Source organism: Dermacentor andersoni, chromosome 5, assembly GCF_023375885.2.
Source record: "Dermacentor andersoni chromosome 5, qqDerAnde1_hic_scaffold, whole genome shotgun sequence".
NCBI lineage: Eukaryota > Metazoa > Arthropoda > Arachnida > Ixodida > Ixodidae > Dermacentor > Dermacentor andersoni.
In genome coordinates this window covers 113482058-113508003 of record NC_092818.1, presented here as the reverse complement: position 1 = coordinate 113508003, position 25946 = coordinate 113482058, and the positions used below count along the sequence as shown (strand labels likewise).

The following is a 25946-nucleotide window of genomic DNA, read 5'->3' as shown; positions in this document are numbered from 1 at the left end:
ATTTCAGGGTCCCTTTAACACAAGTGCTCGTGCTATCTATTTTACAGCCTATAGAAGAAAGCTAAAGCCACCCAGCCATTGCCAGCAACAGCTGGCTGGCATTTACTTTTTATGCAATAGGCTGTACATGTCAGTAATGTACAAGAAGTAAACTACTGCTGTGATCTGTTGATAGTCCTGAAAAGTAAGTCAAGATCTCCGATTCGCTGCTTTTTGTATTTTGCCCTTTTTCCTCCTTGCTGCTGTCATCAGCTTTGATAGGGAATGTGTTTAGCAAAGATTGTCTATATTGTGCCTGAGCAACTCACACAAGTAACCCAAAGGAAGCCAGAGAATTTGAGTTGTCTTAGGGAAAGATATCACGTCTGCGATACTTACCGAAAAGGCACCATCTATGTGTGCCAGTTGATTTGAAGACAAGTCAAGGTACTTGAGTTGCTGTAGTCCCTTAAATGTTCCCGATGTCAGATTCTCCAGCAAGTTTTGGCTCAGGTCAAGTCGTTGCAACAGAGCCAGCTCGGCCAAAGCCCCGTCTTCGACTGCTCTCGTTCGACTTTGCTGCAGCTTCAGTTCTTTGAGAGCTGGCACCCCACTGAGTAGGTGCTGCGCGAGCACATCTACTGCAAAGTTGCGCAGTTCCAGCCTCTCGCTTGGTCTGGGCAGGTCCTGAGGTGCTTGTGAAGTGCTGTCCCCGACGCAGCTGACATACTGGCTTTCACTGTCACAGAAACATGCGCTAGGACACTCTGCACTTGTCGCTCTGAAGAGGCAAGAGACAATAAGCAGGATGACGATGCATCTTTCCTTTATGATGATTTTAACAACTTGCATGAGTTGCATGCTTGTGGGTGAACTTTTGTTACTGCTCCTCATTCTTCTGTTTGCTTAGGAAAGTTATTGGGTTGAAAGCAGCAGACTTCTCTTGTGCTTTTTCTTTGCGATCTTTGCACTCTTTCACCCGTCAGGACATCCTTTCATGGTGCACTTGCTTAGGCAAACGGGCCTGCATCTTCTTGCTTATTTACAAGCTGTGTAGCATGAAAAATGTAGGTCTTGTAGCTGTGTCCACCTCTGTGCCGTGCTTTCCTTTTCTATAGTGTTACACTTAGCTTCTGATAGAAGGGTGCTCTAGCAGGAGGTTGCAGGCCCAAGACTTAATGTACACAAGCAGTCTTCACGTTGCCTACTGGTTTCACTTGGCTTGAAATGGCCTTCGCATGTCAAATGGGTCCTGATGGGGACCTCTCCTTCCCTTTGTTGCCTCTAGAGCCAGATGTGCCTATGCAAATGACAGGAAGACTCAGAGAGCTGCAGTTACCCTGAAAAAAAAAAAAAAAAGTGAAGCAGTAGTTTCAGATTATTGCCTGGCTAACAAAACAAGGAAAGCCCATTTTTAAATTATTGTTATATAATATTGGGAAAGACATTTCAAAAATACAGAATGACTGTGGCTAGGTTGTCAAGTTGGTAATGTTTTTGGCCCGTCTGCCTTTCATATATTTTGTTGCTTAATACTACTTCATTACATTGCAAGTGCATTTCCCCCCATTTTGGGATTTTTCATGATGTCTAATGAGTACTTGCCAGTGTTGTTTTGGATGCTTGCCCAGGGCTTATGTTGTTCCATTTCACCCAGCAATATTGGCTGCAAGAATACAAAAGGAGACAAATCTGTGACATCATGTACACATTCTACTTGCATGTTAAAATCTTGTGCACTGCTGTATCTTGCTTCATACACTACTTTTGTGCTTGCTAGATGCTACACTGTCAATATATTTACAGGCCCAACAACTAGACATGTAGGGAAGTTTGCATACTACAGTGCGGCATGCGGCACCACTGCGTTACTCTAGCAGTTTCCAACTTTCAATCAATGATGTACGAACTGCATCTCTGTGGGGAAAGTCCCGACACTGCAAAAACAAAAGGTGCCAGAAGCATTGGTCAATAACAGCATGTATGTTTTGATCCTGCACATTTTTTTACGTTTCCCAATGCCAATTTATTCAAAGCTGTAGGTTGTCTTCTGCGGTGTTTTCTGTTTGACAAGTTGCTGTGCACTTTGCTTTCTGAAACTTCTTTGATTGCAGCTTATTGCTTTGACACATAGCATACATCGCTATTTGGTTATATTATTCATCATAATTTTTTCTCATAAAAGCTCTGAAAATACTTCTTACACTACGTTTTATCTTGCCTTGCCTCTTGTACGGGGTGAACAGCTGCTGTTGAAAATTTACATGGTTTCTTAATATTGGGTGAAAAGGATTGTTTGTTCCTCTTAAGCACAACTTGCTAACAAATTCAGCTGGCATAAGACTGATTTTCTGCAGTATCAATAAAACGAGTGTACGAGTGGGTTTTTGCATGTTTTTTTAAGCACTGATGTTATATCGAAAGGGAATTGAGATGGAATAGCGAGCCACTGCATTCATGAAAACCGCGCTGTAACCCATGCCACAATATGCAGAGAAACACTGCGACGTATCAGGGCACGTCTGAATATGCAGCCTGGGTTCAGTTCATTACTCTGGTGCCCAAAGTGGCCACCACTTCATGCCTTCTATCAAGCCTTGTTGGTTGGTGCCTCAGCAGGAGTGTCTTGACACTGTGTGTATAATGACCTCTGCATACCCCGGGCTCCTCTTTGATCTTGCCATGCCACTGTCCACTGATGGTTCTCTTGCCCATTTCTTCCTTCAATACATTTTTATCGAGTTGTAATGTTTCTTCGACGGAGAGACTGTGCTAGCAAAAAGATCAAGGACGCCAGAGAAAACAGATAACAAGAACAGGGCCTGCTCGAGCCTTTTCAATTCATGCGTACATCTTCCTCTCTCGTTGTTTGCGCCGTATTCCGGTTTTAGTGACCAGCCAAGTGAACAAAGAATGCAGCCCTTCTATTTTGGAACGTCGTATCCATTTCACTTAGGCTACATTTTTGGGTGGACTCGCGCGGTTCCCGTGTAATGGTGTGAAAGCAGTAACGCCGATGCAAGAAACGTTTTTTTAAAGCTTTCTTCTTTTTTTTTACCATAGCGGAAAACAGGGGTGAAAGGGGAGCATTGCTGTGGACTCTGTGCCGTCTTTGATGCCGTGAAGTGTTCTTCCTTTTTCCATCAGCGGACGGCAAGCGAGTTTTCGCGGCGTTGCGCCTGAACGTGCGTTTTGTAAAGTTGGCATTGCCGCGTAGAGTGTAATATTGCGGGTAAGCCGGCTTTAAAGTGTGAAACCATGGTAAAGGGCAGTGATCTTAACTTGCTTTTTCAGAAAGTCTGCGCGATGTTTTCAAGCCGTAATATATATATTTTTCCGCTTGTCTTCCGTGACAGCGTCATTTACCGATAATTCCATTCTTCTACCCTGTTGTTCGGCATTCATTGATGCTAATGTGCAGTAATAAAGTCTCTTTTGCAACTGCAACACCATTGAACTTTGACTATTAGTAGTAATATTACTTATGCTACTACTTCTGATAATTTAGATATCATCTTTCGTATCATTTGCATAAACAGTAATGGTAGAAGCACTACTTCCAGTTGGGGTGGTGCTTTCAATTTTTTCAGTGTTTTTCCGTGCCCACTTTTGTTCCCGTGTGTGTGTGTGTGTGTGTGTGTGTGTGTGTGTGCGTGCGTGCGTGCGTGCGTGCGTGCGTGTGTGTGTGTGTGTGTGTGTGTGTGTGTGTGTGTGTGTGTGTGTGTGTGTGTGTGTTCGTGGAGAAAAATGCCGTATCGCGAAAAGCGCTCGCGGTTATGTGTCCACGCCCTCTACACGAGCGGCGGGCTTTTCCCGTCCGGTATTGCCTGCTTCTTTTTTTTCCCGTGTCTCGTGTAGCAAAGTTTGCACCCGCTGTGTTTCCTATTGGAGGGAACGAGGGCGCGCGCTGGCTCACGCAAAAAAAAAAAAAAAATATAGCGCGTTCATCGTATTTGATCACGCTAACCGCGCGCGTTTTCGGTGCCTACTTTTCTTCCTGTGGACACTGACTTTCCAGCCACCTTTATTTATTAATTTTTTCTTTTTTTTTCTGCTTCTCATGAAGTTCACTGTTTATGCTACTGCAGTAGTCGCTGGCTGACGTCGTAATACGGCCCCCGAAACCTCATCACTGCCGCAACTTTCGTAAGCGCTGCCACGAATTGTTGAGCAACGACGTGATTTTTTTTTTTCGTCTTCTAACTTAGAAACGCAGCTGTGACAAACGCCATCTCAAAAACGATAAAAAATAATACAGTGTGTTTCTTGTTTGTTCTTTCCGTCGCAAGGTATATGTATCTATATAATTAAACAAGAAGAAAAGATGACTGCGCAATAATAACTATGTACATAGTAAAGGCGAATGGGGAGGGAGAGAGTTGCAGGCAACGCGAAAAAAAAAAAGGCCGCGGTAAGATGGAGCGTAATAGTAAGTGTAACGTCGTCGTCGTCGTATGCAGATATCCAGCATGCCGCGGCCTTAATTAGCGCGGCAAGAAGAGAGGAGGTAATCAGGCCGAAGGCTTTTTCGCGTTTAATCAAGACGTGCCTGGCGCTCTGCTGGCTGCCGGGCAAATTATCTCGCGACGCCTAATGCAGCACGAAGGTTTGGCGCCGAGGTGGGTCTGCACTTGTTGGCAGTGCGGGCGGGAGAGGCGGCCCTCTTCCAACTTCTCCCGCATCCTCCGCCTCTTAACGGCGGGCGGTATAGCGCGCGGCGGCCAATCTGGTCGCCGTTTGCCTTGCCGTCTGTGTAATCGGATCTCTCTCGTTATTCAGCGCTTATAATTGGATTGCCGGCGATCGAAAACGCCGTCGAGCCGCACATACTCGGCAGGCGGGCGTCGAGGAGAGAAAGTGCCGTCACTTCTGCAAGCTTCGCCGCTGCTGCTGCTGCCGACGCCACTGTCGTTCGAGGTGTAGGATTTCTTGTGTTTGCGCCGCCGGGAACTGCGTGATTGGACCTGGAGTGGACTGCGCCACTGGCGCTGCCGAGTGGTAAAGGCGGAGGGAAATCGAGAAGAAGGGAGAAAAAAAAACAAAGCTAGAAGTAAACAGAAGTAAGCGACATTGTAAGGCCGCGCTCGCGCCGAGCGTGTTTGCCATTCTTGATTAGAGTGGTCAGTGTCCCGAGCTCCCACTCGAGGAAGCCTGCGTTTCTTTCTCTTATTCGATGCCCGAAATCTCGTCCGGCGCCGGCCCTTTAATTTCGCCATTGTTGCTGCTGTTGTCGTGTTCCTCTACTTATGAGAGACACGCTGCACACGTTGCAGAGATTTTGACGCCGATAACTTTGGCGAGTCACAGAAATATATTGAAAAAATAAAAACGAGCTGATCGTTTACATTTCTTAAAAAGAACAAACATCTGCGCACGCGTTGCGAAGTTACAAATTTTTCTGCGCGAGAATTGTTTGACGTCATACTCGAGGCATTGATCATTGCCGCTGACTTTCCGTTCTTTATTTTCCCCCGTCCTCGGCCTATGTGTCCTCCGCCTGTTTGCCCTGACAATATACACTTTGTACAGCTTTCTATTCAGATTTAATGCGAAAGTAGGAATGTTCGGTTAGCCGGCATCGATTCGCAGCATAATCGCTGCGCGCCGAGGGAGACAGGGCTGGCAGCTGCCACCTATGATAGTTCTTGGCAATCTCATCTATACTGTCTTGAACGAGCATGCAGCATGCGTAATTTAACATTCCCCTTAGCTGTCGTGAAACAATGGGCACAACATGGAATCGCGTGTATGACGAAACAAACCTACTTCATATGAAATACACTTTCGGCCTCGCAAGGAAGACAGAAATTAAAACATTGTGAAGCTGCGGTAATTAAGAAAAATAAAGGAAAACGCACGCATTCATGGGGCTCCCAAGCGAGATGTTGCATAGCTCTGAAACCGCCGCCGCCGGAATTTGAGGGCACAGCTACGACCCTCGCCGTCGTTTGTCAGCGGTCGCCGCATTATTTACGCTGGCCCTGACGAGGAAGTACGCGTTGTTCGCTACACGAGGTCACGTGGTCATTTGGCAGCGCACGACGACGCAGCCGCGTTGTTAATTTCAAGGCGACCCCGCGTACAGCAGAAAGGGGAAAGAGGCTGGATGCCTCCTTCACTTCCCCCCTCCCTCTGTTTTCCATCTATCTGACGTTCCCAACAGCTGCTCTCTCTTCCCCGATGCTCTGCGTCCGCACCGCTACTTGCCCCGCCCTCTTCTCGCTCACATTTCGACCTGGACCTAGAAGTCCCTGCAAACATGTGGGCCCTGCGGCGCTACTCGTGTCAAAGTCGGGACCCTTCCTACGCGCACTCGGCAGAGCCTTCTGGTAATTAGCGGCTGTTAATCATTAAACGTTTCCCCGCCTCCGTTCGCTGCCCTTGCGTGACTTCCCTTCCGTCTGCTGCGCTGCCTTCCCGTCCCTGGTGCACCGATTCCCTTCCCCGCATCCCTCTGGTGCGCTGTCGAGACCCTCGATCTCGATTGCCTTCCGCGCTTCGCGAGCCGCCGAGTCATATTTTATGCAACGAGGCTCGCGTGCATCGCCAGGATCGGCGAAGTTGGGGGGGGGGGGGGGGGATAAGAAAGAAAGAAATAAAAGGCGCCGCCACTTGAGTGAGCGTCTGTCGGCTTCTCAGTCAAGTGCGGGAGGCATCGTGGTTCACGTTCGCACTGTCTAGCGGCGAGTTTATTTTGGTTGAACGAACGAAATGCGTGCTCGCGGTTGAGGGGAAATACGGATGCCTGCTCGTGAAAAGTTAGGACGTAGACGTCTGTGGCCAGACGACGCAGGAACGGGCGCCTGCTCATCGTACCAGATGAATTGTGTATGCCAGCCCGGTTGCTCGTTGCGAAAAAGCACGCGGAGGTGAACAGCAACCGCGCTTTCTCCAACTGCGAGATGGACGCGGACATTTTGCAGGAGGCGTTTCCTAGGTTATTCCTGCGAGAGCTGCGCGCCCATTCGACTTCTTACGTAGACGTATGTCTCAATGAAAAATGTTCTTTCACCGGCACTTTTCGTACAGGTGACTTTTGCAGTTTTTGGATTGTGTGAACATTGTTGTCAGGACTAGTTCTTGCTGGTTCCGCGCCTAAACTGCCGAAATGAAAACGCATTTTTCTCTTGTCTGCCGCTTGTGGGAAGCGAGATTGAGTGGTTCAGTTCAAGAAACAAGATTAGGAACCTGTCGACTCTAAAGAGTACGTGTGTTGGTTTAACGAGTGTATGTATGCTCGAACTTTAAGGGGGAAAATCAGTGGTTATTTGGCGGTAAATGCGAGAGAAATGCGTTAGCATTAAGTCGTGCTCAGGAGCAGGAGGCGGTTAAAGTTTGGAAGAACTTGTTTCTACTTAGAGAGAGTAAAGTGCATCCAGAGACTTCAGTTGCCGCTCGCATCCATGGTTTCAACCGCATTCACTGTGCACATTACGAAGTGCTGTTCAGGAGCTGACCCGACACACGTCCTGTCACCTCGAGGAGCGAAGTGCAACTGACGGCAGTCTGGAGCCGACCACCGTCAGTGTGTGTTTGTATATTGTCACATCCAATATGCGGCACGTAGAGAAAGACGAAGATCTGGTGCATTGGAGAATAGAGGACGAGGTGCCTGCCTGATCGTTTTTCAGCGTCACGCTGACACGCCAATGCTAACGCATAAAAGAAAAAGAAAGGGGGGGGGGGGGTGCTCCCATCCATGCTGTGAAGGTGCAGTGATAAACAAATGTACACCCTTCGAGGTGTATACCTGCCACACAACAATAATCGTCATCTGTCTTGCTTGCGTTTCATTTCTTGAAAACGCTGCGCTCGCTAATTTCCTGTTGAGAATGCTCTGTCATACTGATAACGCGCATGCCGTTCGTGACTGGGAAGTGTCGGGTTCGCATTGTTAAAGGAAATGCGGACAGAACAGATGACGATTATCGTTGTGTGGCAAGATACGACTCAAAGGGTGTAATCTTGTTCAAGAGTGTGGTTGGCCCGCGAAACTGTGGTATCGCCTGATCCTTGAGACCATTGTGACTTATAGGCTTGAATTGGGTCCCGCCGAGCCTTAGCCGTTGTGCATATTGAAGTCGCTGTTCTTTCCGTCACTCGTCGTATTCACGCTGCTCTTGAGGCGTCCTAACTGTACGTTACTTGCTTTGGCAAGAACCGCTACGTCCTACCTAGCCTGAGCATGACGCCGTTGTGCACGTTGACGCTGCTGTTCCCGTGGCCGCTCATCGTGTTCACGCTGCCCTTCGGGAGTCCGAATTATGCGTGGCCTGTCCATAGCGCTATCAGAACACAAATGAAATCAGTTTCTAGGCGGGTTCTTCTTTTACACACGATAATGTGGTTACATCACTCCCTGCTTCGTATGCTACAGTTTCCGCTTGCCGGCAGCTGCAGCTTAGGCAGCCGTAATCTTTATCGGGAAACGCTTGCGGTGGACACTATGCGCTAAGGCGTTTTCTGTTCTTTTCCCTCTCCACAGTCGGCGCCGCGAATGTGCCGAGGCGAGTGCCATCTGGTGCTGCTGCAAGGAACCCAGTGATGCACGCGACGCGCGCCTCGCGCTGTGATAGGTTTAGTTTTTGCCCACGGACGCGACAAATGCATTGGGAGGGTGGAGGTATACAGCGTCGCTGTTAAAAAAAAAAAAAAACAAAAAAAACACTGTGCTTAGGGCTTTTTATCGGCGCAGTTGGGTCTTCGTTTTAAGAGGAACTTAGTTGTGTCGCATCGAATACCCGTCTTCGAATGAACGCGCTACTGGGCCGTCACGCGTATACAATACAGAATTATAGTATATTGCATCACTTTCGGGAATTGTGCGAACGACTTTGACTATTGTTGCGCGTAACATCGCGTTACTGTGTGCATTTTTCTTGTTTTTTTTTCTTCTCTCTTCCTTCTCCTTTTATTCCCTTTACCCCTTTCCCCAGCACAGGGTAGCCAGCCGGTATTTACACTGGCTAACCTCCCTGTCTTTCCTTCCCTTTTGTCTCTCTCTCTCGGGTCTTGGCTTCACGAAACGCTTTGAAGGAAATGGTCACACTCGCACGTGCACGACTTAAAGCATTAATCTTTAAAGCAAAGTAGCAAGCTTGCGTGTGTGCGTGCTTGCTTCTGGAAAATCAGAGGCGTCGGTGCAGTGCCAAGCCGTTCCTCTTTCCGTCTGGTCTGGTCTGGTCTCTTGCGGCTTTAATCTACCTTCGTCAGAAATGCTTCTCATTGTTCTTGTCAGGCCTCTCAACCAGCTTTTCACTGGAATAAGGAAATATAAACTGGTACATTGGGGAAAAAAAAAAAGGACACCGCGAGCACGTCAGGTTCAAATTTCGCACGCCCCTCTGAAGAGGCGCTTCTTGAGTCCGCTGGTTGAAGCTGAGGCTTCGCGTTGCCATCAAGTAGGTTCTGGGCGCCCATACCGGGCAACAAGCCGTGCTCCACGCGCCTGCGGGGACCGCGGCGGCGCGCAACAGAAACAGGAGGAACCCGGGCAAGGGAATGAAATATATGAAAGACGCGGTGGGGAAGCGGGATGCGGCGTCTCCCTTCCACGCGTGTCTGCATACATTTCGGCGAGAGTTTGCGAGCGCGTGCGCCCACTGCTCACCGAGCCGCACGCTGCTTGACATCCCCGCGCGCGTGGTTTTCTCTTATCGGGCGAGAACACGTCGGAGAAGGCGAGGAAGAGGCCTCGTTCTTTTGTGTTGCGCTCCTCTCCGCTCCTGGTCCAGCTTTAGGTGCCGGCGTACGCAGGCTCGTAAATTCCCGAAGCCGCCCCTTACGTCGAGGAAGCAAGGAAGGAAGAGAGGACCGTAGGGGAGTGTGTCGCCGGGGTTTTTAAGCCTCCCCTTCCTCGTCGTGCAGAAGCGGGCTGTTTCTGTTTGGAAAACTGAAAGCGCGCGCTTGTCGGGGATGGTTGTCCGTGCCGACATGTGCGTGCGGTGAAGGCGACCGTGCAGAGGGAAAGCGCGCACTGCTCTTTCTTCGGCTCGTTGCACGCGATTCTCCCGCGTCACCGATGACGGCGCGCATCGTGGAGGCAGGCCTTGTCGTTGCTCTTTTGAGTCTTGGGCCTGTCCCGCGCACTGTTTTACGCGCCGCACGAATGTTGTGCGCTGTAGGTGCGTGTGTTTTCGGGGAAAGCAGGAGAAAGGTGGGGACGGCGACGTCCGTATTGCCTCGCGTCGGGAGCATGTGTTGCGAATTTCGGGGATCCGGATGGTGATTTGAGAAGGGACGGAACGGGTCATGATTAATGAGTCTCGGAGCTAGCGTTGCGTCTCTTGCAAAGTCGTAGTCCTTTCCTTCCTTCCTTCCTTTCTTTTGTTTTATGCGGTGCTTATTCTGGCTTTTTTCCCTTCTTGACACGAAATTAATTGTCCTTGGTGAAACGGAACTTTTGCGTCGAAAAATAAAAATAAAGGCACCAAGAGACGAAGAAAATTTACGAAAAAGTAGAGATAAGGCGCGTGCGGCGCTTCGTGTGTGTATGTGGTGTTTATTCGACGTCATGAAAATTCGCGTTGCCTTTAGATTTATTTGCACCTGGAATCCTTTTTACTGCACCGTTGTAGAAGTAATGTCGTGTTTTGCTTGTCTCAGTGTTCTCGACTCGTTTTCCGCGCTCTAGAAGTGCTGTGGTGACCAAAGCGCCGACTTTCTCTCCCCGCCTCTCTTTTGAACTTTTTCTCTGTATTTTATACATTTTTGGTTTTCCGTTGTAGCCGCCATGTTTTGACGTCTGAGCCAACATTTGTGTTTTCATTTCGCGTCGAGCGTCACTTGTTCGACGTCGTCTCAAAAGTACCAATATGGAAAAGAAAGAAAGAGAGAGAGAGAGAGAGAAAGAAAGAAAGAAAGAAAGAAAGAAAGAAAGAAAGAAACGAAGCTGTGGAAAAGGTCAGCATCGAAAATGTGAAACGTTCGGTTATTTGGTTGAGTTTGCGCAGCTCCCTCTCTTTCTGCCCTGTGCGCCCAGATATGCGGCGTTTTCCCGTGTTGAAGGGAAACAGTGTTTCCGAGAATCGTCGTTTTGGACGGCTCATTTGCTCGGGCGCACAACTGAGCGGAAATTGGGTGGACGCTTTGCCGTTCTTCTCTCGCTTTTTTGTTTGTTTTGTTTTTCCGGTTCCCTTTGTCTTTGACGCTTTTCTCACGCAGGAAGGAGGGAGAGGGGGGTGCGAGGTCCCTTTGCTATTTCTGCTCGCGCTCCTCGCGGGTTTGTTCTCGCAAAATCTCTTTCATATTTATGCATGCCCGTGAAAAAAAGAAAATGTAAGTAAACTACTGGATGAAAGGGAACCTACATAAATGCGGCACGACATGATTCCGCATCGGTTCATGGCTGCGGTTATTTTGCTGCGTTTATAACATAGCCTCTATTGTTTACGAACGCTTCGCTGATTCGAGCGTCGAGTGATAAATGGGGACAACCATTTTTATTTTTTCCGACTGAGAATATGAAATGGTCGAGAATCGTTGGTTGCCAAGGGAAGGACGATTGCTCATTGTTTCCATTCGCTGGCTGTTTCTTTCTTTTTATTTTCTTTATTTTTCCAGTTTGAGGCGCTCGTTATGCTTTTGTTACCCGCCGTTTTCGTAATGAACCGATAGCCGCTACTGAAACTTCGCGATAGCAGATTGAAGGTCATTACGTATATAGAGTGTACATACTTAGTTCGCTCCCTCTTCCCCATTTATCTGCAGTCATTTGTCTTTGAAGTGGCGTCCTCAATGTTAATGCGAGAGAGTTCACCGTCGCGCTGTATGTGCATCCGCTATTACTTCGGTGCCTTTATGCGTCACTTCTTGCAACTTTTGCATGTTTCTTGTGGACTCTGTACCGCAGGGCGTTGTATATACACGTTGTGTATATACAACGTTGTGTAGGGCGTTGTGTATACACGCAGGGCGTGTATACAACGCCCTGCGGTGCAGAGTCCACAAGAAACATGCAAAAGTTGCAAAAAGGCCGACCATGGCCTCAGAGATCGCGTGCGCCATCTTGGAGGCCATGATACATCTAAAGCGCCTTCGTCGACCTTCCACTATGCTTGTAATCTGGCACATTCTCTTGCAACTTACGCCGGTTCTTATATGCGTGCTCTCAATCATACGTCGAAACGGCGTTAAAACACCGCCGTTGTAACTCCAAGCGATCGTTGCCGTGCTGTTGTGACGCCGAGAGGCGTCGTAATAGGTATATTTAGAAGCGAGTTTGTCGTATTGGAACCTGCGGCCTTCTGCTCTGAAGTAACACCTTGGCCGACTGTAAGCAGTAAGGGGCATCGGCACAACGCGAGTGCTGTGAGGATCTGGCCATCGCGAGGCATCCGTTGTGGTGTGCGTTGCGCTGCCTTAGATATGTAGATAAATGAGCACCGTTGAATGAGGCTAGAGGCGCAAACTACGAAAAAATAAACTAAAAAAGCTAGATGTATTTGCGGTATGTTACCATAGTAACAAACAACAGCAGGGTTTCAGCCCTGCACAACTTCGCGCGAGTGAGTGGATTATGGGGAAGCGCTGTTGGCGTGTCGTTCCGCTTGCGCCCCCTAATCGAAAGCTCTCCACTGACAGATTTAGACTAAGCAACGCAAGAGGGCTTAGTGTACGCATGAGCCCAAACTCTTGGTTCTTGCTGGAAACCAAGTGACTTGCGTATTCAAGTGGAACGCAAGCCGTTTGCATTCACTGTAGTTTTGAACTCTCTGTTGGGATGCATTGTACGGAGAGAGTCGATCGGGAGACGGGGATAAAGACAGTCACGTGATAGATCAGTGTACGACTAAATGAGGGAGCCGGTCGAGCTATTGGCGCTATAGAGTCCATTGCCTAACAGAAGTGCAATGTAAGTTTTCGCCACTCGCGTCTTCAGAGTCTGTCAGTTGAAAGCCTTGCTGTGTTTCGCGGTTATTTGTTGGTAGTTTTATTGTAACTACAGGGAACTGTGACAGACACAGTGACCAATTCAGTGTTATGTTGTCTGGCCTTAATGTATTGTAAGTAACCTAGGGTTCTTCTTTCAGATTTCTTGCCGGTTTTGTTGCGTCTACTCTTAAGGAGCACTTGTCCGAGACCCATTCATCATGGCGGAAACAGTAGGGCTAAAAGAGACGTGATCTGACGCTTATGTGGTTCGATCTAACGCACAGAAGAAAGTTTGCACTCGCTTTTTTAGAGTCGCTTGCGTCACAGGTCCATTACCCCCCCCCCCCCCCCCCCCCCCTTAACACACACACACACTGCTCAGACGTCGTAAATATGTCAGATTGTTTCCCAAAAGAGTCTTTCAAAACGCTGAGCGCTTGCAAACACCCAGTATATAGGAGCGAAGCGTGTCGCCTTCATACGTCTTCTCGATGCTTCGTTTGCCATCCGACGCGCGGTTGCTGCAACTTTACTCCATTCTTGGCGCCGTCGTACTTTACGCCTCCGTACCGCCTTGTTGCTTGACTCTGATTGAACTTCACTCGCCTTGTACGAATCTTGTGTGGTATACTAATGACTGCGTGTGGAAACTAGCTTTCGCAATCCGCGAACTTAATTGAAGCTTCCAGACCCACCTTAGATGGCGTTCAGCGACCGTTAAATTAGTTTTCAAGCTTGGCTGTGAGTGACAGTCGTCGGAAGCGTAACCGCAAAATACTTCGCTGGTCTTACGAGTATACGCAGCCAGCAGTCGAGGATAACATGATTTACGCTCGTTATGCACTGAAGCTCAGTAAAAAAATAAAATAAGGGTTGCAGAGAGAGGGCTGCTGATTCGACCAGTCTCTTTCTCTCTCTCTCCCGCGCTGCGACCTTTTATTTAAAAAAAGAAACACAATATCCACGTTATTGGTAGCGGTCAAAGCCAGCTTCACTGTCTGACTTTAACCGCGGTTTCGGTAAGCCTGTTTCAGTAATAGCATTATCGGTTGCGACATAAAATTTATGGACCGTTACGCAATAAAGGACTCGCCGCTGTGCTGTACCGAACATTGCAACTGTATACGTGAATTTGTTGGCTTCGTTGCTGGCTCTTTCTTTCATTCTTTTCCTCATTTCGTTTTCTGCCTTTATTTAAGTAGATGCTTCCAAACCAAGGACACCGTGTTTTGCGCAAGATTACTCTCGCGAGTGCTCCGATATACTGTATAGTGTCTGGGTTTACCGTCGCTTCACTGCGGCTATTGTTTTCCGACCGCCACGACAGCGGCGGATCTTCCCGCCTCTAAACTCGCAGTTACAGGTGCTTTAGATACTGTCTGTCGTCCTTAATACCGGCCTGTCTCGCCGAGCCCGCATGGCTTGTCTTGTTTGAGAGCGAAGCCGAGAAGGAGCTTTGGTTCTTGACGTGAATGTATGCGCGGTACCCCCCTCCCCTCTTTCCTCCGCCCTCACCCATATTGTGGCGTGCCCAAGCACTGTACGGAGGAAATCCGCCTTTATCACCGCAGTGAGTGGCCGGCGGCCTGTCTCCACTTTGAGCCGAGGCTTTGTCGGCGAACGTAGGGCAGCATCACCGTCGGGCGCGTGTGCTCGGCAGTGAAGCCTTATCCAGATTAGGCCGCATGCAGGAAAGCAGGTGCTCGAGGGAGGGACTCGGAGGCTGGTTTAGTGAGAGGTGCTAGGTTCGAGCTCGCGATTTGTAATTAACGTGGAATGCCCGCGCGTCCTGCCGCTCGTTCCACGAACGACAGACCACACATGGCCGAAGAGGAGAGAGAGATCGTGTAGCGGTGGGACATCCGCGCGACAGGCCCCTGGCCTCGCAGGCTCCGCCGCCTATTTGCATGGAAATGAAGTGATTCAGCCGTATAGCTTGACCAGAACGTCTCGTTGTGTGTGCGTGGAAAGGTCACGTTCCGTGTTCGTTGGTTGTAGCATCTTCGAGAGTTTTCGTTTTTTGTTTACTCTTGTTCGTTTTTCGTAACGTTTGCGAACCCGTGTTAACTTCGGGGACACTTTTTACTGTGTCGATTTAGCATGCGTGCACTTGCGTTTTTTGTTGTTAAGCAGGAGGACCCCTATTAAAGTTTTTCTTTTTCTTCTTATTGTAGAAGAAAAGAACGGTCTGCGTGATGTGCTCGAAAGTCCTCTGGGAATGAACTTTTAAATGACCTAGCATTATGCACGTAGCTGCAACAACAGCTGCCTTTGTAATTGAACAGCTGCCACTTTGCCGCCTATTGAGCAGAGCGGAAGCCGACCGACGACCAATTCTGTATGATCGAGTTGCTCGGCTTTAGGCTTAACATGTGTCCAAGTAAACTGAGCTGTCTGTGAACTTTGAGGATTATAGTTTCATGCTGTGGTCGCTTTCTTGCTAGTTTTTTTTATTCTTCTTTAAACAATGGTCGAATGTCTTTCTACTCTTTCTGTTCCTCTGCACGTTCGTTCGCGCACAATGATTTTGAATAACTCAAACCGCTAAAGATCGCCTGTCAGCTAGCGTTCTACTCGCGAGTATTTAATCTCTGTTTCTCCGAGCTACGAAAGTCTATCACCTCACACAATGCCATTCTTTATCCGTGTATTCAACACTCTATGCTGCATCATTGCTCAATATCTGGTATTCTTATCACTCAATGATCTCGAAAAGCATCTCGTCATGTTTTGTTTTGTTTTGTTTCCTTGTTCGTTTTAATAATAGCACATTTCACGTGCTTGTCCTGACATGGGAACGCCGCGCTTGAGAAATGCGATGGAACCGCATAGCGGCGGTCGCAAGTGTGGCCTCCACTTTGATGAAAAATTTTATCGCAACGCATTGTGATGTACGTGTTTATGTCGGAGCCGCGCGGTGTCTGGCTTTGCCGGTTTGTATATAAATCACGAAACGTATCGCTTTACCGCGAAAAGAAGGTGTCAAAGTTGAAAGTAAGCATGCAACGTCTGCTATTGCATTTATTCTGCATTTTTGTTTCTTTGAATAATTTTTTTTCCCCGTGTGTTGAGTAATAGTATTTCTATATGGTATTGTCATGATGTCCTGAAACTGAAAAGGAGAGAGAAAAAAAAAAGGTGTCGATGCAGGTGTGTGCCTTTGTACGTTCTTGACGGCTGACGACGCGACCAGGTGCTTTTACGGGGGAGCGCTGTCACCTCTAACTATGAACTTGCGCTCCCCGTTCTGTGTTTTTGGGTCAGTTTCTTCGCTTTTTTTTTTTTTTTTTACAAAATGTAACCTAAAGGGAGTGTGGAAGATGAAAAATGTTGTGAGCGCCGCAGGGCCTACGAAGGATGGTCGCCTATCCTTGACGGGTTCTATATTCGCCTTCAGACAGTAGCTTATGGAGTTGGTCCGCGTCTTCTTTCTTTACTCATCTAGTTTTTGGTTAGCTGTTTTCTTTGCGTTTAGGAGATTAAAAAGGAAAGGCTATATATTTATATATATATGGTCGTCGGACTGGAAGCGACAAGACGTCGAAAGTCAATATTGGTATTGGTGTCTCTCGTGCTACCCTGTCTCTTTTTTAAACTCTTTTTTGCTAATGTTATTGGAGGTCTTGTTAACTGTGCTGTTTGTTATCATTAGTATTTAATGCAAATGCGTGGTTATACTTTAAACGCGGTTCTGTAGGTCAGCGAAATCCGTAGCAGAATAAACGTTGTTCTGGGCGTTGATCATGAAGTGGGGTTTTAAAGCATCGCAAGTCGATGCTTTAAAGTTCTTTTTTTAACTGCAACTTCTCACGTCTGCGGTATAATGCATTGTTACTCGCAAGCCTTTTTTTTTTCGTTTTCATTTCTTAGAAGAAGTGAAAACCGACTGACTGTAGCAGCACTAACCCTCACCAGTGACTTGGCTTCTGTGACATATTGCGGCTGAACACGAGGTCGTAGGTTCGGCCCCCTTGTGCAGCGGTCGCGTTGATATTTGGGCAGAATTCAAACACGTCCGTTTGCTGAGATGTCGGTGCAGCTAAAGAACACCCAGAGATACCAAAGCGGTTTTTCCACTTACGCGGGGAAAAAAAAAGAAAAGCTCACTTTTGAGACAAAGTTTCTGATACTATACTGATGGCATTCGCCATCTTGAATACGGCGGTTTTGATGTTTGCAGGAGTGAGAAATCTCTGTGAAATTATATTCACATGCGTGCATTTATCTTTCTTCAGGTGACCGTTTTTTCCAAGCTTGTCCGTCGTGTTCCAATCTTGTCGCTCCACGCAAGACGCGCCTTAATGTATCGGAACTTTCTCGAACGTTGTCGCCGATTCTATATGACGAAAGAACCTTGTCTAATCAGACAGTGTGTGCGACGCGAATAGGGTTGTAGGGCATTCTGGAACGTTGGCGAGCACCATTGATTACGCTGGAATGTACGATGAGTCGTGTATATACCGCACAGCCGACTCACTTAATCCGTAGATCAGATTTCGATGACTGACGACTGCGCTCGCCGCTATCGTCATGCAGCGAGTATTACTTGATTTGCTGGGCACATGCTAGCCCATTAGTGAGTTGCATTCGTGATTCAGTTTGACGACTGACAGGCTTATCATAGTTGCTACAACGTGACAATATTGTGTGGTGTACTGTGATCGCGTTCTGTGCCACGACGTAAGACAAACGAACGTGACGTCACGTCCGGTCGTTTTGCTTATTTTTAACTCGACAGGCGGTTAGTGGCTATTTCTAATGTCAACGTCCAGTAAAATATTGCGGCGGAACTTACGCATCTGTTGCCGCATAGTTTCTGTGTCAGTGCCGAGGCAAATTTGGACAAAAATTAGTAAAAATAAGTAAAATATTGCTATCCTTCGAAGATTATCAAACACCATACGCGGTTCTGTAGCTTATTCGGTTTTTGTTTTTATGAAACTTTTGCCTCAGGCACGTGCCTGGTCACTTCTTTGCCTGCACAGCTCCTCATTGTCTGGTCTCGTGATGCGTGTAACTTTCCAACGCAAAAGCGTTTTGTAACGAGACGTCCCATGGCTTTCCTATCAAAATCCGTGAACCTTACGGAAGTATACATGTTAATGGTCATGCTACATTAGCTCAGTGTAGTTCGTATACAGTTACTACAGCCACTGTAACAGTTACGCACACAACACGCACGCGATGGTCGTTCATCGTGTGCGTTTGTTGTCTTTGATATTCCAATGCGTTTGCATACTTGATCGCAGTCGCGTCTGTCCGTTTAGAGCTTGTTTCACTTTGTCGTTTCTTTCTGAGACTTTGTTTCTCATCGAATGGACTTTCTCGTAGATTCGACGCGCTTAGGAAAAGCTACGATTTCATTTCATTTTATTCTCTTGCGTACGATCTCGAATAGAATAGGGAAGGAAATGAATGACTTCCTTTTTTTTCTTCTTTCACAGAGAGCGTTATAATGGGGTCATCCGCCACTGTCTGATCGCCTATATCTCTTTCTGTTGTTGACAAGTGTTTGCGTCTTCCGTTATAAACGATCGACCGTCGTCTCGCTTCTCGAAGAAAGACGTCGCGACGCCTTTGCGCACGCCTTTCCTCCGTCCTGCTATAGATCCTGCACGTATGACGAAGAAGTCTAAGAGACAGAGCCACGAGGGACTTTATTTTATATAGGAGCACGTAGGGGTCATCAAGGCACCATTACAGTGTATCAGCTGCCCCCTGCGCTTGCGTCCTTAATGTATGTGTTCCTTTTCTGGCCTCGTCAGGAAGAAATGGCGGCCTTCCATCTTGCCTCGAAAGGAATCGCCATCGTCCAGTGGTTTCTCCTTCTGGCCTCGCGTGAGAAATAGCCCGGCCCGGTCTCGGATATCCCTCCATCCCGTCGCTCCGCTCATTTCATATATCGACGGATCAGATATGTCCGTGACGTACATCGCGCCAGAAGTGCCGATCGTAAGTCTTGCTTAAAGTTTAATCGCCGGCCGCTCTTTCGATCGTCGGCGGGAAAACGACCAACGCGGCGAGGGAGGAGGGACCGGGCGGGAACGTGACCCCTCGTATCCTTGTTTCTACGCTTTGTAATGTTTCTTTCTTTCTCTTTTTTTTTTCTTTCTTCCGTATCTTTTTTTTTCTTTTGGGATTTTTAACTCGCTTCCACGATGCGATTTCTTCGCTGGGACTTCGGCCTTCTCTGTATCGCGTTTTCTCTTCTTTTTCTGATTTTCGTGTTGTATTGGTCTCTGGTTTTAAGAGGAATAACACTCCCCTTTGACCGACTCTATAGTGTGCAGCGTGCGTCGTCGTTGTATACCTTTTCTTATAAATTTCCTGGAAATGTTTTTTGTGCACTTGTAGAGATATTTATAGTGCCAGAAAGTGATAGAGGAGAAGGAGGGGCGGGGGGGGGGGGGGGCGGGTAGAGTGTGCTATACGGCCGGAACGACCCTGAATCTGATCCATACAAACCGTGAATGATGACGGGAGGTTGCCGAAGTGCGGCCCTCCTTTTCCGCGTCTCCGAAGGCAAGCGAATTGCGTTTTTTTCTGGCCTGTCTTCTGGGACGTTTCTTTGTTTCGTGTTTCGTTTTACCGCTTCTTTCTTTTCTTTCCTTTTCTTGTGACGCCGACGACCTCGTCACGCGCCTCCCTCTGTCCTCAGCAGTAAACGTTTTGGAACCGGCTGCTTACGACGTTTTGGCCAATCTTAAACCTGACCCCACTTTTTCTGCTTTGCAGGCCGCGTCGTCTCGCTTCCGAATGCCTTCTTTTTGCGATAGTTAGCTTCCTTCGGGTCCTTCTTGCTCGTGTCCTCGCTTTTCTCGTTCCATATTGAGTGGTCTCTGTTTACGTCGTCGGAACATTACGCTGGGCATTGTGGTGTTCATGTTTTCCTTCGTGTATCTCCAACTTTCTCCCCTCCTTCTTTTTTTTCTCTTCTTTTCGTTCGTGGCCGGCATTCACGTAAAGGAGTGAAGTTGTGTCCCCACGTTAGGCGTGCGATCGTGTATTCTGGTCCTCTACGTGATGCCATCTCGTTTGAGTTTTTCTCACTTTTAGAGGGGGGGGGGGGGGGGGTGAGCGTGCCTAGCACCGGTTGAATTGCGTATGGAAGGGAAAAAGAAGAAATATTTTTACCGTGCCGTAAAATCGGAACGGGAAAACCGTCACAGAATGCAATTTGCGGTTGCGCGTTTTCTCTATTTCTTTTCTTTGTTCCGTGCTTGCTTCCAGCTTCCGTTGTGGGAGAAACGACGTTGTTGTATAAAGCCTTGGGCATTGAGTATACACGGTGACGACTGTGTTGGCCGCGTGTTTCTGCACAGGTATAGTTTTTGGGGTGTTCCGTTTTTTTGCACAAATGTTCTTTTTTTTTTTCTTTTCCAGAAATGAAAGAACTAGCCCCGTGTTTCAGCTGTTAAGTAGCTGCATGGCGCATTCTTTCTTTCTTTCTTTCTGTTGTTTATTACAGCGAAGCTGTTTATGGCTGGGCTTCCATGCATATTTCGTGTCCGTCAACAAATATGCGAAATCAAAATCTATCATCATTAGCAATAGCTCGGGCCACTGCTCGCGCGCTCATCATCGTTTTCCACCGCTGTTTCCGTTGCCGCTCATCATGCCAGCGTTCCGATACTGCCCCTCCCACTGCGAAGGCACTGACGGCACTGGCCCACTGCCAGTCGTGTGGTGATTTCGGTCTCAAATTCTTTGCCTCAATATATTGCGAAATGCAAAGCACGAATGTATATAGTTCTGTGTCACCTATTTGTCATGTGCTACACACTGGTCATCCACCGTTACATAGCTCTTGTTTTCTTTTTCTCTTTTTTTTTTCTTAGGATGCATTTAGCTCTCGCGCTTTTAACGTTATTTAGAACAGCTTCCGTTGGTCATTGTACGTCACTTCATGAACTTTTTTTTTTTTTCGTCGCTGTTGGCGACGTTGAGGGATGCGACTGCTTATTGCAACCGCGCTAGTGCGCTAGTTATTGCTCTAGTTATTGCGCCAGTGCCGTTGCAAGCTAACGTTTACGTTGTATGCAGGCTTCTATTCCTGAAATGCGCGGAGTACGTCGTGATCACATTTGTCGCAAGAAGCAGAAGGGGGGGCTCTTTATTTGTAATTTCTTTCTAACTGTATATCTGTCTCTCTCTTCTCTCTCTCTGCTTCTTAGCTTCGCCACATTTTTGATATGTACGTGCGAGCTGAAGAGAGATCCAAGCGAGCCGCCTAGATAAGCCGTCTTCGTTTCATTTGGCGTTGCCCAAACTCAGTAGTGCCCAATGGCGCCGATGTTAACTCGATGCCGAGCATACGCTGTGTCCCGACGGGACGCTAATAATTCCACAGCGTTTCTTTCCTCTTCTTAATTAATATTGAATTCCTGCTGGCTGTTGTGTAGGGATTGTCCCAATTACGTCACGGACGCCATATTGTTGTCCGATTCACAGGTTCCGCAGCGCTGCTGGAATAACGCGCAGCTTTTCACCGTGCTGGCTGTACAGTACTGTACGGCCGCTCCGATGACGTCACCGCATAAACGCTATTGCTGTGCCGACCACTCTGCCACCGTTCTAGAAGAGTCGGCAAATGCGAGAGATAAGTACTAATTGCGCCACACAGCGCCAGCGTGCCTGTTTATAAATGCCTCAATGGAGCCTGCGCAAAGAGTTCGAGCGAGAAATTCATGGGTCGAGGCTGTCGAAATGTCTGCCGCTTTAACTTGACTTGCCCCGTATTGGTCAGCACACCTTTAAGTTACATCCCAGAAAGCGCGCCAATCCTCATTATAATGATTACGTGTTGTCGAGACCGAGGCAAACTAATTTCTTTTTGCATGAGACAGCGCGTAGACTGAGAAAAATAATAGATTTACCTGACACATCTCCGCCTTCTAGATAGAAATTTATTGAACCACGCGACATTTGCCGTACGAAGACAGAGAAAAAAAAAAAACAATAAGAGGAGGTGTGCACGGTGCCTGTTTCAATGCGGCATGCGTAATATATATATATATATATATTAGCAGAGTGTTGATAAAAGGTCATACTGTCGTTAACATAAAGAGACGTTCCCAACTGAATCAGAAGCCGGCACTCAAGAAAGTAATGAGGGGAAAAAGAGAGAGGGAGAAATTGAATGGTCTGACAGCGAACAGCGATTGCTCGTGCCTTAGGCTCAACATCTAGGACGTCGGAAGTGAAAAAAAAAAAAACAGAAAAAAATAAACACAAAAAGAATGCAAGAGCTCTGGGTGCACTGTAACAGAATAAGAAGCAGAAGTGCAACTTCCATGTGCCGGAGGAAGCTGTCTCGAAGGAAACCAGAGCGGCGTAAGGAGGTATCGTTGCCATGGCAGCTCATCCGGACGTTGATTTGCGAGCGGAGAATCCGCGCTCCCTGCGGAAGGCATCTGTCGCATCGGCTGGACAGGTATCGTGTGCCGTACATTCTTTTATGTGTCCCTTGCTTCCCTGCTTCTGCAGTCGTACGGTGAATGTCGTTATGTTGGAACAAATTCCTTTCTGTAAGAAGTGCACGTGTCACTGGCGCGGAGACGCCGGAAATTGATATATATATATATATATATATATATATATATATATATATATATATATATTTCGTCTATATTCAACGCGCTAGACACCTTTCGGTGCGGCCATGAAGCTGGCTTCACGCGCCATCACTCGAAGGCGTCGTTTGTGCGCTTCTGCTTTAGGTATTCTATTGGTTTTCTTTTCCTCTGTCAAAAGACTTCGTTTGGGAGAACCTCAGAGATTGCACGTTTCTCTCTCTTTTAAAGGAGCCCTGCACCCCAAATTATGCATGTTTTTATTCCAAGTTTGCTTACTACAGGACTTGGCGATGCCTACAGCGCCAGTGAAAGCGCCGAAATCAGAGCATTTTATATTCACTAAGCGGTCCGCTTAGTGATTAATTATCACTACTTGCAAGACCAAATAAAGTTTTACTTCCTTCCTTCCTTCCTTCCCGAAATCAGTTTCCGCGCTGACTGCAGCGTCGCACATCAGCAATTATCGGCAGCGGATGCGACGCAAGGACACGTGACTTACACTGTTCGTTTTCATCGTTTGGACATGAATCTGTGCGTGTTTATGCTGGACATGAAATGACGATATTGATAATAAAAACTTGTTTTATTCTTCATAAAGATGCGAGGAGGACACACGTTCGTGCAATAAAAATTAATTTTGCTTGCAGCTGACCCTAGGAGCGCTGTCCAACGGTCTACACTAAAGTTACTGTATATGGCTCCCTGCGGGAGCCATATACAGTTACCCTAGTCTGCACTTGTGCTTAGCGAGACGCGCATTCCGTGCTCCGTGTGGTTGGCCTTTAACGAAAGTAGCACGCGGACGTTGTACATTAGCCACGCTGAAATGTACGTACTAGCATAAGGTGATTTAGCCCGTCTGACATCATGATGCAGTGCATGAACCATTAATGCGTGAATATAAGCTGCTGTGCGTATCGTGTTTGTCGTTTGGACAATGCGCGTGTGAACGGGGTGCGTTTGTAGCGGTGCAGTGCAAGGCGTGAAAGCGCAGCAGAAGCTGCGAAAGACTACGAATGATTTAGACATACGAAGGCAACGAAGGAACGGGGGTGGAGCAGAGTAGCTTGTATTCGTACATTTCTGCAAACCTTATGCCAATGTTGAAGCGCTGAAAAAAGGCTTTGAAGTAAGTCTTGAAATAAGTGTCGAGGTTTAGCGACCGACTCTCCTGTATACCTCTACGTTGGTCGTCGGAGGTCTTGACTGATTTCAGCCGCGCCGAAGCCTAAGCGTGACCACGCCCATCGGGAAGAAGGCGATCGCCTCCCTTTTGTCGCCCGCCCGTCTCTGTTCGGTTCTTCGTCTTCGTTTCATCTCGGCCCAGAAGAAAGTTGCACAAGAGAGATGGCGAGAGTTTGCTCAGACGTGCAGGCAGCAAACGTGACCGTGTATCTGGCGAACAGTGGTGCAGCCCGTTGTTCGAGCCCTGGCCGGGGGCCCTCCTCTGGTAATCACTCTGCCGTCCAGGACGTTTGTCTTCGCTCGCCCCGTTACAGTGAGGAACAGCTAGAGGCGCGCTCACATGACATCGCACCGTGACAGCGGCGCGCTTTGTGTTCGGTGGCCATGGCAACGCTTCCGATTGCCTCTGCGCTCTCCTCCGCCCTGCTTCAAGCTGTGTGTACCCGAGGGCGCGCGGCGGTTGCGCGGCTGTCGGCCAGTCAGCCGGCGCGCACGCTTCCTTCGCTCGGTTGGCTGCCGGTGTCCGAGCTAATAACTGTCGTTCGCTAACAACGAGCTCGTCGCCGGCTGCGCCGTCGTGAAAATTGCAGGGTGCGCGTGGTGTTGCCCGAGCGAGGAACTTTTGTCGAACTACACCCTGCACACGGCCGGCTGGGCCCACCGGCCGCACGTGTCTTGTCTGTATTTGGTTCTCTCTCTCTGTTACATGTGTGGGGCGTCGCTGGCGCGAGAGCTGCAGGCCTGCTGGCTAGAACTGAGGGTCGGAGTTCGCTTTGCTGTGTGTAGGTGTTTCTCAGTCTGTACGGCCGTTGCCAATAATAGCACGTACGTGTGCTCTCCTGCAATCTTAGGTGTAAATCTCTTGCTTACTTGATCAATAGCGGGAGCACAAGGGGAGCCTCAGTCCGTAGCCCTCAAGAAGACAGGTCTCCCTGTCAGGACGTTGCCTCCCTATATACTGAAGGTTCTCTTGTTTGATAGCAGTGGACCGACTCTGCGCCTTCCTGGGCCTCTTACGCCTTATTTGGATGTCTTGCGTGTTACGTGTACTTCCCAGGGTCATGGAGGTATAGCAGCTCATATATGCGTATAACTACGTTGTCGTCATCGTGAAGCAGTTCTGTTCTTAGATGACTCCTTCTTTTCGAATGGAAACAACAGCTTCGGTCGTTGTAGTCATTGAGTTTCATGCAATAATTACTAGAACGATCTCTGGCGCTAGTGTCTACGGGAGCTGCATTGGGGGTGGTTCAGCCAGCATGGGAATTATGGGAAATACATAGATTTGCCTGAACTTCGTTCTTCTGGCTTCAAACGGCTTCGTGACTTTGCACACTCGTCATTTTCAACAATGTACTGCGTAATAAATAATTGAATAATAATTATTAAAATTGTCCGACGGCAAGATTCGAAAACAGGACCTCTAGCACAGAAGCCTGATATTGAAACCATTATTCCATGGACGCATGCGTCTACAATCGATCTGAAACGCCCTTGTGAATTTTTCGCGGGCATGCCAGTGCCTTGAGGTACTTGGCGCGTTTCGATTTGGCCACCGCGACAAACTAAATCGTTGCAATTAGTAGCGATTGTGCGTGTTCGTAGCGTCTTCTGCACTTCGAAGAGTATAGGTTGCTCTGAAATTTACGGCAGTGAAGGCATATAAAGTGTAATAAACAAAGCCACAAGAATGTCAGAATTCACAAGCACGAAGATCAGACAAATCCATGTACTTCCCATCATTCCCATGGAGGGTCAATGACACCAGCGCTAGACTTCCCTGTAGTATATTATAGGAAACACTATGGCTGTAGTATTAACGTGATAGCGTTAAGACCCCGTGTCGCCGAAAATCCGCCGTCGTCGTCCGCTGCCTAAGAAATCATCCCGAACCACGCAGGCCCCCCGCGTGGCGCGTAGGCGTTACTAAAGTGATTGAATTTCTCAAAGGAGACTGCGTAAGAAAATTCGTAGAGTACGACTTACACACACCGCACAGACATGATAGGGTCTGATTGTAATTTGAATGTACGAGAAAACGTAATTCTGTTACGCGGAAACTCAAACACGAACCCCTTTTCCAGCTGCCGTTTGAGGCTTGTCTTAGCAGAAGCGGCGCGGCCCACTCAGTGCCCTGCAACACCATCAAAAAAAAAAGAAACACCAGAAAGCTTGCTTTCGTGTATAGCGTTCGCCGCCAGCGTTTTCAGGAAAACATTACGTACATAAGCTGTAGTTGCCGGGAAGCGTGAGAAGCAGTCGGGGGGGATCTTTGTATGCTATCTTGTTCCACTCATAAAGGCGGAGCTTAAGCGTCCTTCCAAATTTCGTTAT

At 47.9% G+C, this 25946-nt stretch overlaps 2 protein-coding genes across 4 annotated transcripts in view; one reads left to right on the top strand and one right to left on the bottom strand.

Annotated features, from left to right (window-relative positions):
* Positions 1 to 25946, top strand: part of timeout (circadian regulator timeout) — a 316230-nt gene that overhangs the window by 75538 nt on the left and 214746 nt on the right. The gene's annotated exons all lie outside the window — the stretch shown is intronic.
* Positions 1 to 25946, bottom strand: part of LOC126531066 (uncharacterized) — a 141489-nt gene that overhangs the window by 4422 nt on the left and 111121 nt on the right. For all 3 annotated transcript variants that reach the window (XM_055070945.2, XM_055070946.2, XM_072288267.1), the window contains one exon: positions 379 to 1645. In XM_055070945.2, coding sequence (XP_054926920.1) covers positions 379 to 873 — 495 coding nt within the window. In that variant the 5' untranslated portion in view covers positions 874 to 1645. The remainder of the gene's footprint in view (positions 1 to 378; positions 1646 to 25946) is intronic.